Below are 21080 nucleotides of genomic sequence, written 5' to 3' on the forward strand. Positions count from 1 at the left end.
ATAAAAAAAATAGGAAAAAATAAACTTGAACTTTGAAAACTAAAGTAATATATAGAACAAATAACCGTAGTTTTAGTATTCAGTTATATTATAAAACTAAGACGAAACTAATAAAAAAAATAAACTAAAACATTTAAACAACAGACTGAAAAAAGCAAACCAACTGAAACTAAGATGAAATAAAAACAAAGTCAAAACGAAAGGGAAAAAATTACAAATTACATAACTATCTTATATTACAGACACATTGACAGATAGACAGAAGCATAGTTTTAGAGGCATTACTAGTAACACAATTTCATGAAATACAGTAAATATAATGAGAATCTGAATTTTATTTCATGGCCTATTATGCCTGATTATATGCAACTATTTCCTAAAGAAATTCAGTGGTTACAGTTTAAAAAAAAAAAAAAAAAAAAAAAAAAAAAACCATACATCTTTTCAGAAATTCAAGTTTATTGATGTGAATGATGAAGTGCAAAGCCAAATCAGTGCATATAAATTTTAGGAACTTTTACATTTTTACAGATTACATAACCACATGAACTGTAATTATGTCATCACCTCAGCAGCTCAAAAAGGCTCTTAAAAAGTGCAAAAGATTTTCCTTAAAATTTCATTATTGACATAACTATGTACAATAAAACCTCTCAACTTACAGAACAAACCTAAACAGGTTTTTATTTAAAGGAGAAAAATCATCTATTGACGACTTAAATGTTGAATCAAACATTTGCACCATATAAGACAACCTTAGGCTTAAATTGTGCCAATTGTTGCAAAAGTAGGTGCCAGTTGCAAAATATAGTTATTGACATTTTCTAACCGTAAAATAACATTGATTAAATTTAAACACGCATTTAGATACATGAAAGTAGAAGAGGACACGTGTCAAACGCCATAGACAAACACCCAGGTTATGATACAATGATCACTGCCATGATGAGAAAACACTTACCTGCTGTTTAAAATAAAAAAAATAAAAAAAAAAAAAAATTATGCAGGGATTAGCTGACTGACTGCTTGATTGCTGAGTGTTTGTTTTTTTATGTTAACAGCACATCAATCTTTCTGAAAATAAGTAATTAGGTATCTATATAGGACTTCAACCGTGTCCCTCGGGGTGTCCTGTGGGAGGTGCTGCGGGAGTATGGGGTGTCTGGCCCATTGCTACGGGCCATTCGATCCCTGTACAACCGTTGCAGGAGCTTGGTTCGCAATGCCAGCAGTAAGTCTGACTCGTTCCCGGTGGGTGATGGGCTCCGCCAGGGCTGCCCTTTGTCACCGATTCTGTTCATAATTTTTATGGACAGGATTTCTAGGCGCAGCCAAGTGGCGGAGGGCTTTCACTTTGGTGGCCTCAGAATCTCATCTCTGCTTTTCACGGATGATGTGGTTCTGTTGGCTTCATCGGGTGAAGGCCTACAGCTCGAACTGGAATGAGGATCAGCACCTCCAAATCTGAGGCCATGGTTCTCAGCCGGAAAAGGGTGGAGTGCCCACTCCAGGTCGGGGACGAGTTCCTGCCCCAAGTGGAGGAGTTCAAGTATCTCGGGGTCTTGTTCGCGAGTGATGGGAGAAGGGAGCCGGAGATCGACAGACGGATTGGTGCTGCGGCTGCAGTGATGCGGGCGCTGCACCGGTCCGTCGTGGTGAAGAGGGAGCTGAGTGTAAAAGCGAAGCTCTCAATTTACCGGTCGATCTACGTCCCTACCCTCACTTATGGCCACGAGCTGTGGGTAGTGACCGAAAGAACGAGATCGCGGATACAAGCGGCAGAAATGAGCTTCCTCCGAAGGGTGGCAGGCCTCTCCCTTAGAGATAGGGTGAGAAGTTCGGCCATCCGGGAGGGGCTCAGAGTAGAGCAGCTGCTGCTCCACATCGAAAGGAGCCAGCTGAGGTGGTTCGGGCATCTGACAAGGATGCCTCCTGGGTGAGGTGTTCCGGGCGTGTCCCACCGGGAGGAGGCCCCGGGGCAGACCCAGGACACACTGGAGAGATATCTCTCGGCTGGCCTGGGAACGCCTTGGTGTTCCCCCGGATAAACTGGAGGAGGTGGCTGGGGAGAGGGAGGTCTGGGCCTCTCTGCTTAGGCTGCTGCCCCCACGACCCGGCCTCGGATAAAGCGGATGAAGATGGATGGTATCTATATAGCACATATATATATATATATATATAAATATTTACAAATAAATACATTTAAAGCCATATTTCCCCACTATGAATAGGGGAAAACAAAGAATTTACACTGTGGTGAACTACTGGTACTCCTGCCTCCACAGTCCCCAACAAGCCAAACTCAGGTCCTTGATTCATTAACTCATGCTGGATGACAGCCAACAGTCTTATCTAGCTTGTCAGAGAACATGCAAACAATGATTAATACACGCCTTTAAAAAACACACATTTGCATCGCACAAGTGCATAAATAACCTGAGATTGTAACCCAGTTCTTTGAAGTGACCCAACTAGAATAGTAAGGGTAGACTTGGTTTTTGTTCCCTATAGTCAACCTCACTCAATAATAAAGACATAAAATGTCAAACTTAAGAGCAGAATGGTCATTAGTGACGTGATCAAAGGTCTGCAGAGCCAGCTGTAATTACTGTAGGTAATTATTAAACTGCTGCCTCATGCCAACCCATGGCAGTGATTTCATTAAGGCACCTAAAATCCTTTTCAAAAGCCTCAAAGTCTAATCTTCTCTTTCATTCCAGGTATTATATCCCCTTATTTGTTAAACCTCCACACCATCAGCATTGCACAGGCACCCACTCCTGCAGCGGCCAGAATGTACTTTGCGTTAGGTGATTGGCTGAGATGGGTCCACGGAGCTGAAGTATCTGCTGGCTCTTCTCCTGCTTTGAAGGTGGTGTTTAAACTCCCAGAATCAGCAGCAGCATGTGGGAATGACGGTGGTGCCGAGGAGATTTCTTTGGCCGTTTCACCATTGACGTCTAGGTTAGGGATAGATGGCTCACCGGACGCATGTATCACCAGCTCCTGTGTTTCAAAGCTTTGACACGGCGACTCAAACTGGTTCTCCTCAGGTTCGTTATGGTTGAGATTAGCGAAGCCTGTCTCCTGGCATGGCAGTGGCGTGACTGTAGTAACTGCGGAGTCGAAAGAGGACACGTCATCCGGTGGAGCTTCACTTATTTCCAGACGCTCAGTGTTGCCCGAGTAGGGCTGCGGCTCTGAGCTGGACGCGAGGATAGTAGGACTGGGTTGATTTTGCGGTTGGATGCTGACGAGTTGCCCTGGCTTGCTCAGACAAACATCATCATTAAGAGAGGCCTCCATCACCGGAGTACCAGGCCTGGGGGAGGCTTCAGCTGCAGTTTCAACAATCTGTGGGGGAAATTCATAACAGAGGTCAATTTTATTGCCAAACTGCAATTTTTCAATGTCCTAACTTTCAGGTATGTGTAAAAGCTTATAGGTTCGTTAAAAGCACCTATATGGAGGTCTGGTAATAACACTAATACATACTACTGTCAAAAATGCTAACTTAAGTTTCCATTAAATATATTACATGTCATACAGGAGAACTTTTATACCGGATTTTCTCACTTGTACACGTTTAATTGTATTCTAGAGTATTTTCCTCTCTGACATTTTGAATGAAATCATCATTACCAAAAGTTTACAAATAAATGTGCAGGATGGGTTTTATGAAAAGATGCCTTGTGAAAGACTAGGCCTATAAGACTGCTAGAAATTGTTTTTGTGTGTGTGCCTTCCAGTTTTTTTGTATACCCTGCAGTAATGTGAGCATGTGGCTTAATGGCACACGTCCAGTGGTGTTATGCCCTTCCAGTGACTGTCAGCTGGAGACTTTTACTCGCCAGAAAATACAGTAATGTCCCAACAAAGGTCGAACTAGCAAGGCCCTTTAAAAAATTACACATTTTTCAACATACTTTTTAGGGTTCAAGGATATACACAATATAGTTGGATCATTAAAAAAAAGTTACTTAAAAAAAGAAGAAGAAGAAAAGGCTACAATCGTACTGCAATACTATTAGCAAAGGTTATTTTTGTATGTATTTGGAAACAATTGTAGCAACCCTTTGCATGTTCTCTGTCCACAGATTACTGTTCTTAGTATAAATAATTTAATGTAACTTTATATTTATAGAAATGAAATTTCTCTAGAAAAGAGAAAAAAAAATGCCGAGTATACCACCCAAAGAAACCACAGAGGTAAAGCTTCTCATTTTGAACGAAATGCTGCCTAAGGTGGTTTAAGCACCAAGCTAAGTTAAGTGAATATCAGACAGCACTGTTGCAGGAGGTGCCATTATTCAAGTCTTAAAATGATCATATTTTAGTATTCACCTGTGTAGAAGGAGGCCCAGAAATCTCTTCAGGCTGTGAGACAGCATCAGGATTTTTGTTCAATGGAGGAGTGCTGTCCTGGACCGGAGGCTTCTCTGGGGTCCTTGTGTAGAAAGAGGGTCCATCAGTCACATCAGAGTTGATCTGGGCTTCAGGTGGACTCTCTGGCTCCTTGTTCTTTTTGGTAATCCTGCTTCTGAGAGGATCGGCTTCATGGTGTTCAGTTGGATGTGGTGGTGGAGGAGTGGTTTCCCTGTTGACAGAAATGGCACCATCTCCAGAGCCCACCTGAGCTCCAGCAGCAATATTTTGGATATCTGATTCAGAGTTTTCCTCTGGCTCCTTGCGAAAATTAATCTCTCTCTCTGTGGATGTCACCCGAATGTGTGTGGTCTTGGGGGAAGCAGGAGGTGTTGATGGAGGATGTGCCACTTCAATCTGTGTTGACTTTGGAGGCTCAGGGACAGGCTCAGGTGGGGAAACAACTTTGGGACCTGGGTCTGCAGCACTCTGGGGGGTTTGTGGCAGTGTTGGAATTTTCGGAGAGGGTGGGGCCTGGATAGCTGGCTCTGGGGGAGCTGGAGGAGCTGAAGGAGCTACAGCTGGCAGAGCTAGAGCATCCCGACTGTTATCACCACTCTCTGGAATGGGCAGATGACCGGCAGATGGTGCCGGGTGGACGTGTGCCGTGACAACAGACGTTGGAGAGGAGCTGGGGTTGGAATCTAGGGCAAAGGAAACAGTTCTGCTATTTAAATCTCTCATGACATCCTATCAGTAAATCTCTGTGAAATCCTGAAGGACTACCTAAATGTGAAACTATACAGAAATGAATTTGTCATGAACTCTGCGATGCTGCATATACACATATATATACATTTTCATTTTAAAAATGAAAATGTATATATTTATTCTATATGCAACACGCTCTGCATAGTGTTCTTCAAAAAGGAATCCATTTAAATTGTAACAGTTTTCCAAGCAGTGTTTACAAATGATGAATCCAATATACTTTAGTCTTGGATCTAAACAAACAGAGTAATGTTTGTTGTATAATAATGTATATATAATCACTTTTCTGAGCGACTGTAAACACGTTTGGGTTGAAACATATTTGCATTATCTGCACAAGCTGTTTATGTTTCGGAGAAGGTTGAGTTCAAACTGTCATTTCCAGCACGCTGAGTAATCCAACAAACCAGGACATAAAAAAATAATAATAATCTGGTCTAGATTAGCAAAAACACAGGATGTATTACAGCATGTCATTACTTATTTGATAAAAATGGTGCCAACAATGGAGAAATTGCTTGTGAAAACATTTTGCAGAAATAACTTCTATTATTTTCTGTATGACTATCAGTCTCTCACATCGTTCTTCCACCCTTCTTCACAGCGTCACTTCAGTTTACTGCGGTTTGCAGGCATTCAACTTTTCAGTTTTCTACTTGTCAATAGGTGTTTTCACTGAAGAACTTCAGAAATGACTTTGAACCGTTCCCATACTGTTGGACAGGAACAGGATCATTGCTGATGTCTTTCCTCTGGGGAACTGGTTACATACCTGAATGCTTCAGATTTAAAAATGGACTTTATCAACTGCTTTTGTAGAGGTTTTCACACTTGCTACTTAGTAATTCACACATTACTTCTGCTCTATAGCTTAGTTTTTGTTATATAAATAATGACAAGTGTGCTTTGTCATGTCAAAAGTGTGTACCAAGACTGTATCCGTTACTGCTTGCATAAACTTCAACACTATCATGTACGGTGCTGGGTAAATTATTTGGCAACTTACTGTTAACATCTGTTAGAGCGTTGTATTCTGCTCTGATGTCCGCTGCAATGGTTCTCTTCTCACATGCCTCAAGTGCCTCAATGAACTGCTCGGGCCAGTTTTCTCTTCTTTTCAGGCAGTCCAAAAGAAGCATCATGCCTTGATAATTCCCACTTGTCTCAGTTTTTGCCTCAATGACGTCCTAAGATTTGTTAAAAAATAGATCAAGTGAGAAAACAAACTCAGTTTAATAGATAACAGACAAATCATCAGTAGTTTAGTCTTTAAAATATGCCTTTACCAGTGCTAATGCCCTTTACTGTTCGGTTATCAATAAACAACCAACCAATCAACCACAAAAGCTAATTTAATCAGTGACACTAGTGTGTTTACCAAAACAACAAATGTAATTTTTACAGTGAGAGTCGTGCAAGGAATAGCAAAATAGTTTGAGGCCTTTTTTGGGGTTGCCTAACTAACAAAGCTTGTACTGCTCAATGTGTTTCCATAGGAGCATTAAATAGTCATTAAAGACAGCAAATAATTGGTTGGTTTAAATGAACACTTTCTGATTTAAATAAAGAAATGCAGGCTACTGTATTTAAACACAGTTCACATGTGGCTATACAACATGGTAATATACAGAAAAGAAGGACTGAGTATACTTGGGGTGCATCAAAACAGAACAACAAAATTCTTAGTCTGAGAGCTTTCTGAAACATACCCTGTCGTAAGCAGTCAGGCAAGGCAGATGCATCATTATTTCTCTCGGTTTCACCTTGGAAACGATGATTGCCATATTCCGCCGTATGTATCCATTGTACAGTTTGTCACCGGCGAACGACATCTGGAAAAGTCAAAGGGCAAAAATATTACAAATGTTTACTTTTGTTATCAACTCTCAGATTCTACAGCTATTTACAGCTGCACACCCAGATAAACACTTTACTACATTTCAAAATGTCAGATAACACCATTTTATATTTTATTTTTTTAGCCTCACTACAAATGATGTGTGAAAGTACCCTAAAAGTGAAACCATGAAACCGGATTGAAAAGCACAGTGAGGGGATTCTTTTCCAATGAAAGTGAAAGTGAAAGAGAAAATGCAAGCAAAGGGCAGCAAAGGAGGGAAAGTGCTTTTCTTTCATTTAGAAACCTCTTTTTTTCCTTTTAGTCTTGACAAAGCCAAAAATCCCCTCCCAAAGGGAATAATACACTCGTTGTATCAAGGTTGCAGCCGCCTGGAGTAAGAAGAAAGAAAGCAGGCTCCACTAATCACTGATTAATCATCTCCAGGATTTAATACCTGACTTTCCAATGTGCAGTATTAAGCCGCTGTTCTAAAACACGGTTGCATATTTTTAGGGTCAAATGAAGGCTTGGGATCACTTATTTGTGTTGAATACACTTTAAGCCCTTTCATTTGTTTTTACCTAAACAGCTAGATTAGCATTTGCTATGAGGGGGGAATCATTTTCACAGAATATCAGTGTCACTGCCAGAGATGGGCAGTAACGCGTTACTTGTAACGCGTTACTGCCGTTTTTTCAAGTAACGAGTAAAGTAAGGGATTACTATTGCAAAAACAGTAATTAGATTACCGTTACTTTCCCGTAGGAACGCTGCGTTACTGCGTTACTAAAACCCTGATTTTTTGCAAGAATGTCTCACGACAGTGACATAAGCGAGTGCTCAGTTAGTGACAACAGCTGTGTGCAGATCAACAATGGATCATATATCGATTGTGGGAGAGAGTATGAGCGTGCAGCGTTTAAAGCGTGGAAGTACTGACCTTACTTTGAGTTTGATTCCATAAAAAGTGACAAAAACATTAGTGTCCATCGTGCGTAGGAAGAAAACTTCTTTTTACAGCGAAAAAAAAACCCCTAAACTTCCAAGCTAGCACCGAGTGTGCTACCACGTAATGGCAAACTCACAGAGAAACTCGCGGATTCTTCAACTGACCGCGGCACACCTGCACCAGGGTAAACCTCCGCCTACCGCAGTCCTGCTTTACAGGTGAAAATAGAGCAACAGGACCGCTAGTCTTTGACTTTATTTATTTTCTGCTGTTTTACTTGCATCTATTTGAAAGAGTGAGTGTAAACACAAAAAATATTTTATTTTATGTGCTGGAATGTGTAGAAAATAGGTTTAAATGTTAAACTAATTTATTCAACTCAGAGAATGTTGCATATAATTAAATTTTTGCTTGATCCATAAAGTTAAAAGATTAAAACTGATAAAACAAGTTAAAAAAGAGACTTTTCCATTTGATTACATTCTGTATGATGGATTATGCAGAAAAAGTAGAATTGGGCTGAAAGATCTATCGCTTTATCACCTATTCAGGTTGTAAATCGTGTTTTTAAAAAGTAACTAAGTAACTAAGTAATTAATTACTTTTGAAAATAAGTAATCAGTAAAGTAACGGGATTACTTTTTGTGGTTTTTTTCAAGTAACTTGACCAACACTGGTCACTGCTAGCTTTAAAAAAAAAAAAAAAAAAAAAAAAAAAGAAAAGATATGGGACTCTAAAGTTCTGAATAAATGTGGGACATCAGCAAAAGCAGTCTGCCTGTGACTCAAAACGGAAGTGATGTCAGGGGGAGCAAACAAAGAGCAAAGTCTTCCTGGCTGTCTTAATAGCCCACAGAGGACATAGTTTACCTGACAGGTAGACAAAGTGTTGAACCTTAAGATTAACAGGAAGAAGTTTTGAGAGTGTGCATTATTTCCAAGCTGGCGTCTAAGTATAAAGCGAGGAAAGATTGTAGATTAACAAGACAAGGAAGGACACAAAAATGCACCTTGACACAAGGACAGTTTCTGAACAGCTGAGCCCAATGAATGACCTCTAATGTGGCAGGTCATTTCTTGCCAATATCCTTGGCTTTCCAAGTCTCAGGATCAAGTTTCATAGAGACGTCTGGTCCAGTAAGATAATACCACCGCAGCTATTTTAGTCCAATAAAAACTCTCAAGACAAAAAGAGGTCACAAGAAAGAAAGAAAGACACTGAGACGTTTGTTGGGTAATAACTGCTCCAACCCGTTTTGGAGGAAAACACCCAAAGAAGGTCAGGAAGGAGGAAATAGGGTGCACACAAACTACACGTACGACCGCGTGTCAGTTACTGCAATATCACGTTAAACTTTCAAATCTACTTTGGGGGTCAAACAATTCGCGACACGAAGTTTGCAAATAAATTTAAAAAGGCTACACAGCCACATCACACAGAAAAGGACTGACACCTGCCTGTAAATGATCGAAACCTGTCTGAAATAACCGAGTATGTGCTAACTAAATGGAAATAACAGTCAACTGCTGCCAACAAGAAATTAGATAGACACGACACTCTCCAGCTAAAATGAATTGCTAACATTAGAGCTAAAACATCGATTCTGTTGAGCAGCACGGTTAATTTAGCTTCATAAATCGTAATGTTACATAATGTAGTGCTCACCTTTACTTTTTCGTGTCCCTGCAGCTCGTCACTCCCTTTCTACAGCGATTCCTGCACTCAGTAAAAACCTGCGTCCTCTTCGTCTTCTCACACACACATCTGCTCAGCGGTTCCCCCCCACGAGGGCTCCCTCCTGCTCTCCTATTGGAAAACAGCGCCATCAATCAAATATTGGGCCAATAGAAACTGCAATGAAGACGTAATGAAGGCGTGGCTTGTTTATACTTGACCCTAACTCTGACCTTTCTTCTGCTGTGATGGACGGCAGCCGTATTACATTGGATCTCGATTTCTGGTTTACATCTGTCCCTAATCCCTGATCCTAATCTGTGCACTCACTCACACACACACGCGCGCGCGCGCACACACGCTGCTGTTTTCAATAGCATTTTAAAGCTGCTGCTGAATAGGGTCCAGCGTGTGGCAAGAAGAAAGCCATTGTTAACAGAAAACCATAAGAAGCCCCGTTTGCAGTTTGCCACAAGCCATGTGGAAGAAGCTGCTCTGGTCAGATGAGACCAAAATGGAACTTTTTGGCCATAATGCAAACGCTATGTGTGGCAGAAAACTAACACTGCACATCACTCTGAACACACCATCCTCACTGTCAAATATGGTGGTGGCAGCATCATGCTCTGGGGGTGCTTCTCTTCAGCAGGGACAGGGAAGCTGGTCAGAGTTGATGGGAAGATGGATGGAGCCAAATACAGGGCAATCTTGGAAGAAAACCTCTTGGAGTCTGCAAAAGACTTGAGACTGGGGCGGAGGTTCACCTTCCAGCAGGACAACGACCCTAAACATAAAGCCAGGGCAACAATGGGATGGTTTAAAACAAAACATATCCATGTGTTAGAACGGCCCAGTCAAAGTCCAGATCTAAATCCAATCGAGAATCTGTGGCAAGATCTGAAAACTGCTGTTCACAAACGCTGTCCATCTAATCTGACTGAGCTGGAGCTGTTTTGCAAAGAAGAATGAGCAAAGATTTCAGTCTGTAGATGTGCAAAGCTGGTAGAGACAGACCCTAAAAGACTGGCAGCTGGAATTACAGCAAAAGGTGGTTCTACAAAGTATTGACTCAGGGGGCTGAATAATTACGCACACCCCACTTTTCAGTTATTTATTTGTAAAAAATGTTTGGAATCATGTATGATTTTGGTTCCACTTCTCACGTGTACACCACTTTGTGTTGGTCTTTCACGTGGAATTCCAATAAAATGGATTCATGTTTGTGGCTGTAATGTGACAAAATGTGGAAAAGCTCAAGGGGGCCGAATACTTTTGCAAGCCACTGTACATATCAGAAATGGTCTCAGTGGAAGGGTGGCCTTCAAAAAGCCATTTTTAAGGTAAGAAAACAGGGAGAGGCAGAGTTATTACAAATTACACAAGAACTGGACTGAAATTCAGTGGCAACAGATTTATGGAATGAATCAATATTGGATTTTTTAAAATTCAAATCATTGTCAGTGTGTATGCAGGAGGTTGGAGAGTGGTACAACAGCCAGCATTGTACCATGTAAAACATGCTGGCGACTCTGTTATAGTTTGGGGCGGTATTTTAGTCAGTGGTGTTGGGGATCTTGCCAAAATTAATGGCATTTAATTACCACTGGATTTGGATCCACATACAATACTATCTTGAAAACATCCAACTGGCAACAGTTTAATAAAAGCATACGATACAATAAAAACACAAGAGCATGAACCTCAGCATTACTGAAGCAGTGTGGGATCCTCTTGACAGAGAACAGAACAAAAGCAGCCAAAATCCAATGAAGAGCTTTGAATGCCCTTTAAGAAGCCCAGAGAACCATTTCTAAACACTCAAGCTCGTTAGAATTGCACAAACTCTGCTTTTGTCCTATTTTTCTAGAGGCTAAAGCTAAAGCTGATAGAAAGCTTTCACTTGTTTTGCTACATGCAGGGCAATGAACTGCTGAAAGAGCTGCAGTTGCAATAATCCATTTTCTTGAGTGAGTTTGAAGTCCATTGTTGCACCTATACCTGCAGTTGTATAGTTATATCTCAGCTAAATAAACTGTAGTTCTCACACTATTTTCACACCAAACTTAAGTTTGTCAAAGGGTAATAAGAAAGTGAAAGCAGCAAACAGGTTTGTTAGAGTCATAAAAAATAAAACAGTTTTATAGCACAGAAGAAGCAAAATCAAAGCAAGTCAAACTTAAAGCTTGGCATATGCTTATTTTAAACCAGAAGGTGGAGCTAGTTGCTCACTCTCAGAGGCTTACTGCTTATTTAAGGGATGTCTTTAAAGATAAGGTCGCCCTTAGCGTGACAGTATCGTGTCATGAACATGTTTCTCTGTGTTAAAAACATTAAAAGTGGTACAAATTACCAGAGGGATTTGAACATTTGTAACATTAACTAGTTTATAAGACACTTACTGCACTACAACAAAGGTTTTATAGTATAAATGTTTTAAAACTGCAGTAAGTGAAAGTACATTCCACAGATGATGCTTCATTGTAACTGCGCTCGCAGCTTTGAGTTGATATCTCTCAAAGTACGTGAGGAAAAAAAAACGTTTCGTTGTCTTGGCCCATTCATTTCCTGCAAACATATATTAACTTTTTTTCAATTTTCCTTATTAAACTGCAACTACAGGAACTCCAGCTTTCTAATTTCACACATTACGATTAGTTTTCTCTCCACAGGGGGAATCATTACTCTGCCTGTGAAACACTATTCTATTGTCTTCCACTACTCTCAGGGGAACTTTGTCAAGTCTGGAGTCACAAATGTAATTTTTCTCAGCATGGGGTCGGAGGTCACACATTTATTTTAAAACCTGGAATAACAGTTTTTTGTTGTTCTTTTTGTATCCACTCGGGGGCAGTCGAAATAAACTGTGAACACGAGACAAGAAAAAGACTGAAAATATCTGCTTGTTACAATCAGAAGAATGAGAAATGTGTGTATAAAGAACCTTGAAGCTGCAATGACACATTTCACATTATCATTAGAAAATGGATTTCCTTCTGTTGTTTCTTCCGCCTCATTTACACTATATATAACCCAGGGTTATGGGTGGAAATATTCAATAAGTCAAATTCAAGTCAAATGTACAGATCATTCATTTCAGGAAAAAAGGCACTCCAAGCAGAAAAATATAAAATTACAGTTTTGGAAAGTCCAGCTGACAAAGCAATTACTTTTTTCTTTTGCAGAAACATTTGCAGATGTTCGTGGGTTCACTGTCCTGTTGCATGGCCTCACATTTGACTCTAGAAGATGAGATTCTTGTTTTGTACTAATCACTGTATGATTTGTGTAGCATCAGTGGGTGGAGCCAGCCTGTGATGTCTTTCAGTACATTCCTTTTAGATGTTTCTGCAAATGTGGTGGCGCTCTTTGTCTGCTCATCGCTATTTAAAGTGTTCGTTTTGAACTACTGGACTGTGAATGAAAAAACAGGTCACAGCCAGGCAATCCCAGGAGAGACAAGGAGAGGCTGAAACACAGTTGTGTTCAATCAGCTGGAGCATGAAGAAATCCAGATGTGTTGTATGAAATTGAGACAGGTTATTATTATAATTAGACAATACTCCTCACATTACTCACTTTGGGCCTAGAGAGCATGGTTTAGCATGAAAAATATCTATGAAAGCAAATTGGATGTTTCATTCCTTTGTAATCCTTTTAATCCTCTGTTAATGACTCAAAAATAATCTAAAGTGGTGAAAATCACCTCCTTAAAAGCCTAACTGTTTGGTAACATGTAGGATTATAATTGTGAAAAATCTGGTATTTACTGTAAGAAATTTACTGTTTTATTGGACAAACCCTCCGTAGCAGGAGGAGGACACAGAAAGGCAAATAAAGCCACAGTATGAGCCCAAGGCAACATCACCAGCCCATCACAGTTGAATAGGGGGGCAGCATGTACATCTAAATAAAAGAGAAGGACTGTACTCTTGTCACAGCCCCTTGGCTGTTAAAAAAACCCCCACAAAGTACAGCATCTTGCATGACAGGCATGTTGAAAAGAATGGCTATGTCAGACTTCAGTCATTGAGACTGAAAAATGAAGCTAAAGCGAATGAAGCTGCAAATGACAACTTACTGCTCCAGCATGTTAACAATGAAGGTTCAAAATGTGTCATCAGAGACCAGTGGGTGAAATCACAGTGGCTCTGTCCATTAGACATGAAATATATGATTCCATGTAAAAAAAAAAAAAATAAATAAAAAATGGGGGCAATATACCCCCCACAAAAAAGCCCAAGAAGACAAAAATTCAGTCATAAGGTTAAAGGTTTCACAGAATTAACCTTTAAGGACCATTCCTGACTTCCTAAGCCTTGGAGATGATGAACCTGGGGTGAACCCTTGTGGCTCTGTGGAGCCATAATTAGACAACTGAAGGATTAGCCCCACATGGAAAAGAGCCAAGAAATCTGTGAACCAGGTTAATGACTACAGTTTCTTTTTTGTTCAAATACAGCTGCATCCTTCAGAGGGGACAAGGAAACAGGAAGGAGGCAGACGTGGCTTTTTGCTGAGAACTCCAACCTGATTATCCACTAAGTGGTTAGAGATTATGAATGCCTTAACCGTATGTGCTTCTGATCTGCATCCTGAAAAGCTCAGACATGCACTTACATCACCAGGGTCATAAGTTGGATCTCTGCTATAAAAGAGAGACATAAAGGCAAATTGTTACATAAACAAAAATGGTTATGCAGTTAGTTGGGGCAGAAAATGCCCCGGTGAAAAACTGATCCCCCCTTAATAAAGCCACATGGACATTAAATCCTAGCCAAATCAACAATAGGAAAAAAAAGAAGCATAATGCGATCAGCAGATTTGTTAGCATTAGATAAATGTAATGTTGTAAAGGCCAAACTGTAGCCCTGCATGAAATGATTGGCTATGAGTCAGCGGACTAAAATCGTCATTACCTGGATCGTTAGGTTGAGTTCTGCTGACTGTAGGGAGCGCTGCAATCGCAACTGAAATGTTTAATCAAACAAGCATGAAGGAATATAAAAGTAACTTAAAATGTAAAAACTGTCAAATAAACTCTAATTTTTATGTTCTTTTTTTGTCCCTTTACAAACTGTTTTCTAAATGACTCCTGTTGGCCCAAATAATGAGCCATAAATCGTAGCTGTAATGAAAAAAAAAATGTTTGGTTTTTTTCCATTTCTTAGGGTCTGGGGAGCATTACAGTGAACTTTACCACCCTGCTGCTTGTTTACTAAAATATAAATGTCCTGGGCAGTGTTTTTATTCTAGGATTAAATGAAAATCTGCTATTACCCTCAGAGATGTTGGAACTGCCTGCCAGATGTGATGCAACACTAGCCTCTTTTTAAAAGAGTTCTGTAAAGCCACTGATAAGGCTGATAAGGCTCTCTCTCCTTCTCTTTTTCAGATCGATAGATAGATCAAGGGTGTCAAACCTAAGGCCCGGGGGCCAGAACTGGTTCGGCAAAGACTCCAATCCAGCCCAACTGGTTCAAAATATGATAGGGGGACTTTGGACTTTCAACTGTATTTTCATAGGTTTTGCAGCTTTTCCTACTAAAAAAGACCTGTCCAATCATATTCATATTACACCAAATTAATTTAGTAATAAATAATTGGTTAAATGATAAAAAACATAGGTAAAAAAAAGGTAAAAGAAAAGAAGGAAAGCAAGCAAGAAACTTTCTGTGAATTAGAAAAGAAGTTTCTGGCCAGTAAGCCATCACATGTTTTTCTGTAATCATACACATTTATTCAATTCTTTATCATGTAGGAAAACTGTAATGAACAGTGCATCCTGTAACTATTCACAGCATTGTACTTGTTCCATATTTTGTCATGTCACAGCCTTTTTGGATTAAATTCATTTTTCACCTAAACATTCTATACACAGTACCCCATAATAACAAAGTGCAAAACGTTTACTTGAAATTCTCAAAAATGTATTAAAATTAAACTGACTAGAGTGATTGGACATGATTTGCAAAAGCACTCACATGTCTATATAAGGCACCATAGTTGACAATGCGTGTTAGAGCACAAACCCAGCCATGAGGTCCAAGGAATGCTCTTTAGACCTCAGAGACAGGAATGCACTGAGAAACAGATCTGGGGGAAAACTTCTGCTGCACTGAAGATCCAATAATGACCTCGTTGGCCTCCATGATCTGCAAATGGAAGACATTTACAACCACCTGGACTCTTACTTGGCAGCCTGAGCAACCTGGGGAATCAGGGTAGAATCAGGCTTCAATCAGTCCACCAATCAGGCTTGTTTGGTAATACAATGCCCTTTGTATGGATTGATAACATCCGAAGCGGGTGGGCAAAGGACACCTGAAAGCCTCTGAGACCACGGGAAACAAAATTCTCTGGGGTGATGAAACAAAGATTTACGTTTTTTTGCTTGAATGCCAAGTGTCACGTCTGGAGTAAACCAGCCAGTTCTCATAACCTGTAACCGGTCTGTTATTTGGTTTAGTATCCTAGGATGTTGAAAACCCCTAAAAATAAAGTGAATATAAAACCAAATGACCCAGGGGCAGACATTAGGAGACATGGTCTACTGCCAATGAATAAATTATGTGCAAGAGCACAATCATACTGAAGAGCTTTAGAGGCTCATTTTTTTTCCTCTTCAACCTGTAACCTTTCTTTTCACTCAGGCAGACTAAAATGTCAAATTTGCCGGGGCGTTGGAGCCACAGGCGGCCTCTGCTTTACTGGTAAACACACAGATGACTAAAAGCAGGTTTCTTTTCACAACCACTCAAAGGTTAGACTGTTGACGCAACTGATGTGGGTTAATGGTGGTGCTGGTGACCACCTGACTATCTACATCCATCTCTACTAAGCTGTAATAATCTGTCAAGAAATTATAATTGTTATTTAAATATAAAAAGCATATATATACATCCTTGCATTTGAGTTTTGAAACTGTTTTTATTGTGCCACATTTTTATTTATTTGTTCTTTATCTTTTGCAATTCTCTATTTAGTCTTATTTAGTTTTGGCACAAGGGTTTAAATTTTTGTGTTGGACAGCTGCAAGGCCAGACTGTCTTCTTTCCCTTCAGATGCTCATATGGCTCAGCATCAGTGGCAGATGGTAGGATGGTAGCAAAATGGGGAGAGAGAGGGAGCTCTGGCATCAGGCAGTACCAACTCTTGGTCTAAGAGCTTGAACTGATACAGCTCAGGTCCATGATACTCCTCCGCTACCATAATTACTGCTTCAGGGGATACTACAGGAGAAGAGCAGAGACCTCAAAAGATGTGACAGAAGTTCCGTCTGATTATTTCTCTGGCCTGAGGATTGCTGAGCAATTTGTGCCTCTACATTTAGATCTCTTCTCATACCCCCTAAAAGTCACCATTTCATTGAATAACCAGAAACTACTTTGTAGCCAAAAGGATTTACACCCTAATGAACTTGACCGACCCTCCGTTTTTAATCCATAGGGTTTAATGTGATGTTGGTCAAACATTTGCAGCTATAAAGGCTTCAACTCTTTTGGAAAGGCTTTCCACAAGGTTAAGGAGCGTTTATGGTATTTTTTGACCATTCTTCCAGAAATGCATTTGTGAGGACAGAGACTGATATTGGATGAGAAGATGTGATTCACAGTCTCCACTATAATCCATTCTAAATGTGTTCTACAGCTCTCTCCACAACAGCACAGATACAGGTCGGTTCTTTGAAGCAGGTGTTTATTGCTCGAGTCTTTCTCTGATACTTCTGTACTACAAAACACATTAGGAACATCACACAGTTCTTAGCACGTATGCACATGAAATAAAGCACAAGACAGTTGTACCCAAAAAATAGCAAAATGCTTCATTCCCGCTTGATTTGCAAAGAGGCCATTAAACTTTGTCTGACTGAAAATGTAAACCTTTAATACAACGTAGCAGAGCCGACCTGCAGTCCATGAGGAGTGTCACGGTCCGCGGAGACCGAGTGAAGGTGTGTGTGGACCCAGGCGTGGACACAGGCAAGGAGACGGAAATAACTTTAAACAAGGGCGAGCCTTTTATTATGGCTGAATAACAGAAAAGAAAGCAAGGCAGTAAGGACAGGGGAGAAACTTAAACTGGAACCTAAACTGGGGAAACTAAAAACTGTGACGACTGTGAACAAGACTGTGCATGAACATGAAAGAACTATGAAACACATAGAAGAACAAGCAACATGACCATGACCTGCATAGTCTTGAAACCTGACATTACATGAGGGGTGGAACACAGACGACGCAACACTGACAAAGAGAAACACGGGACTTAAATACACTGAGGGATAACGGGGGGAATGAGACACAGAAGGAAAGCACACCTGAGAGTAATCTGACAAGACCAAGAGGAAGCAAAACTTACAATATTTTACTACTGACATAGGACACAGACTTTCAAAGTAAAACAGGAAACAGAACAGAGGCAGACTTGACTAGGGGATACAGCTGACAGGGGAGACAGCGACCATGGAACAGAAAACAGAAACCAAAAGACTAGAAAAGATAAACTATGACAAAATCAAATTCAATAATGATACAAAACTCAAAACACTGGGTCACCCAGGACCGTGACAGGGGAGGTCTCCTACTTCCACTAACTGCCAGTTCATTCTTGTGAGAAATATTAACCTACTTCTTAAAGTTCCTTAATGGTGACAGAACTGTAACACATGAATTTACAGTATATTCGTACAGCTTTTTGGGATGAGAGAAGAAAATGTCATTCCTGCATTGCTGTTCGCTGCATCGTTGTTTACAGATGCTTTGCCTAAGACTTTCTGCATGATCCTGATATGACAGTATTAGGTAAGGACATGGTTTGCTGTTTTTTAAGACATAATGTAGTATTTGATGATGAGTCTAAATCTGACGTCGGTCATATGGTCTAGATGTCATGGTGCCTGGGTCATTAACCCAGTGTATTGAGTTTGTATGGGTTTACGATGTATTTCTGACATTTTAACTTGGTATTATTTCCCTGTGCGCCTTAGTTTAGTTATCCATGTTTCTAGCTCTTAGTTCCTTGTCTGATTTAGTTAGTTCCCTTTCATGTCCAGTCTGTCTCATCTGTGTCTATGTGTGTATGTTGTAGTGTTCGTCTCTGTCGCTTCTGTTTTGTTAGTCTCAGGCTCGTCTGCATTAAGCTCAATTTTGCTTCGTCTTTCTTGTCAAGCCTAATTTGTTCCTTCTGTGTTCCCCAGCTGTTTCCACTCTTACCACCCTACAGTGTATATATGTCTCAGTCTCCCATTGTCCATTGTCGTGATCTCCCTCTGTGTCTCCTGTTGGTTTGGAAGTTTCTGCTTTATTTTCTTGGTTAGTGTTTCCAACAATCTTCTCAGTACAGTCTTTGTATTTCAGTTCTTTGTGCTCTAAGGTTAGTCTTTTCTCAGAGTCCTGCACCTTGGGTCCTCACTCTGTTTGACTCACACAACTTACTATGACACTAGAATTAATTTCCATCAAGAACAATTAAGCTATCTATAAATAAATCAGTGGCCTGTAACACTTAGCCCCATTTTGAGACGTGGTTTCACCCTTTGGTTTACTTCACCATTTAAAAGCTGATTACTCATAATGCATCTTCAATGAAGAAGGTAAGAAAAGTGTTGTCATGACCACTGGTGGTTGACCAGGTTTTGTAAAGAAAATAAAAAGATCCATTAGCTGTTCGCCCACCTGCTCCTAAACAAGACAAACCTGTGGTTTGTCATCTATGCCAAACAGTTCCAGAGGAAACCATTTAGGACGAGTAAAATGGAAATTTTTGGTTAATGCACTTTAGAAGAAGTGGCAAATGCTAAGAAATAGCTGCTCTAACCAACTTATTTTTTTATAGAGGGGCTTTTTATCTTCAGTTTATACTCAAAAGATAAGAGAGGAAGCTCAATACAAGTGTCTTCTTCAGGAGGTGTCCTTTATGTTCCCAGCTGGAGGGCTGGAACCATGCCTTTTCTGTGCTGGAGGATTTAATCTGTATCTTCACCTTACTCAAGGCTTTCATTTACGAAATACCAAAGCCTGGTATCCAAGGTTGGCAGACCTGTACAGCCATTTCCAAGACTTCCATTTTTTTTTTTAAATGCACAAAATATGATGGCATGTTATTGTGTCTGCAGCGTTTCTCTGATTGAACTCATTTAGAAGCAGCTGTTGGATAAAAATGGGACACTTTCAGAGAAAAATGTCTAACATTCTGCTTATGCTGTGAGTCTGCAGCAGGAAGCGGCAGATGAGTGGGAAACAAGAGGAGGAAGGCTTTGCCCTTTAAAGAAATAAACAGGACAAACAGAACTTAATGATAGATCTATGGTCGCCATGGTGTCGTGGCGCTCATAGCAGGTAGTTAATTGGTGGCTGTTCTGTGTTGGCTGGGAGCTCGTGTCTTGGCTGTGGAAGCAGAGTTGGACAAAGCTCAGAAGGACACTGCACAGCTGGAAGACAGGAATATCCATCTGCTTTCTGATCTCAAGCAGAAAGTGAAAATCAGCTTGTGGACTCTTTAATGCATTTATCTCATTAAAATGTGTTCAGACAGCAAATTAAAAATACAATCATATCATTATACAAGGCTGTACACATATTTTTCTCCCAACAATAAGGATAGAGGAGAAATGCAAACAAAGTATATTCTAGCCCGGAACAAACCATCAAAGGTATGTAAAGAAATGCTTCAAACTGATTCCTAAACCCACCTAAACTGAGAATGAGTGGGTTTTACTTCAAAGGTAAAACTTCCCAGTTAACCTTGATGTTACATCAGGTATATAGAAGCTACTTCCAGATCCTCCTTTACTCACAAAGGGTTGCCATTGCTGGTAGCGCTGCATATTTGATTTGGCAGATTATCTTGACCTTCCTGATACAACCACACAGGGATTTATATCTCCTCCTGATCTCTATCCAGGGACCTTTTGCAAACCACTACAATATGGAGCCAAATGTTCAAGTCAATTGACTATGGAGCCACTGCAGTAGTGACAGAAACCAAAGCCTGCGAAGAATCGCTATGAGACACGCTCAAAAGAAGCGAAGGATTCATCTAAGAGAAAAAAAGATGCAAGGTAATGTGTGTTTTAATCCAATGACTCTTATAAAACTGTAGATTTGTGCTAGCTATTAGCCATTTACAGTTAGCTTGTTGCTTTGCTGGTGGTTCGTCATGTTATTGTGTTTTATGAGGCATTTTTTGAGCTTTTGCAGTTTTTTTATTTTTCTGTTCTATTGTTATTAAACTTCCACTGTGTTTTGTGTGCTGTTGAAGCATTTGTCTATTTGCTAGCATTTCCAAAGTTGCAGTGCACCTCATGTCTCAGGGTCACCTGTTATGAATGGAGACTTTTCACCCAGGAAGCCATTCCCTGGGCATAACAGCAAAGGGAAATCTACACCTTGTTGTGTGTCTTTCCAGAGTGGAAATGCTCCATCAGAAACAAAGATGTTAAGCTAGGTTCCTTGGTAGTTAGCTCATGGTAGCGGAAGATG

At 40.3% G+C, this 21080-nt stretch overlaps 1 protein-coding gene across 1 annotated transcript; it reads right to left on the minus strand.

The window, feature by feature from the left end:
* Window positions 1–2099: 2099 nt before the first annotated feature.
* mavs (mitochondrial antiviral signaling protein) lies at window positions 2100–9700 on the minus strand. The gene is made up of 5 exons (XM_040042343.1): window positions 9592–9700; window positions 6846–6968; window positions 6143–6323; window positions 4345–5069; window positions 2100–3354 (listed from the first exon to the last, which is right to left on the minus strand). Exons 2-5 carry the CDS (start codon window positions 6966–6968, stop codon window positions 2734–2736), a joined length of 1650 nt encoding a protein of 549 aa, XP_039898277.1. The 5' UTR covers window positions 9592–9700; the 3' UTR covers window positions 2100–2733.
* Between the last annotated feature and the right edge of the window lie 11380 nt (window positions 9701–21080).

This window comes from Simochromis diagramma, unplaced genomic scaffold (assembly GCF_900408965.1).
Source record: "Simochromis diagramma unplaced genomic scaffold, fSimDia1.1 OVJJ01000304.1, whole genome shotgun sequence".
In the NCBI taxonomy this organism is placed as follows: Eukaryota; Metazoa; Chordata; class Actinopteri; order Cichliformes; family Cichlidae; genus Simochromis; species Simochromis diagramma.

Excerpts from the sequence above, each read along its gene's own strand:
- mavs (XM_040042343.1), bottom strand. The coding sequence starts at position 6,968 with ATGTCGTTCGCCGGTGACAAACTGTACAATGGATACATACGGCGGAAT. Across the intron at positions 6,324-6,845 it reads GCCTGACTGCTTACGACAGG|GACGTCATTGAGGCAAAAAC; the intron begins GTATGTTTCAGA and ends AACAAATCTTAG. Across the intron at positions 3,355-4,344 it reads CTGGGCCTCCTTCTACACAG|ATTGTTGAAACTGCAGCTGA; the intron begins GTGAATACTAAA and ends TTTCCCCCACAG.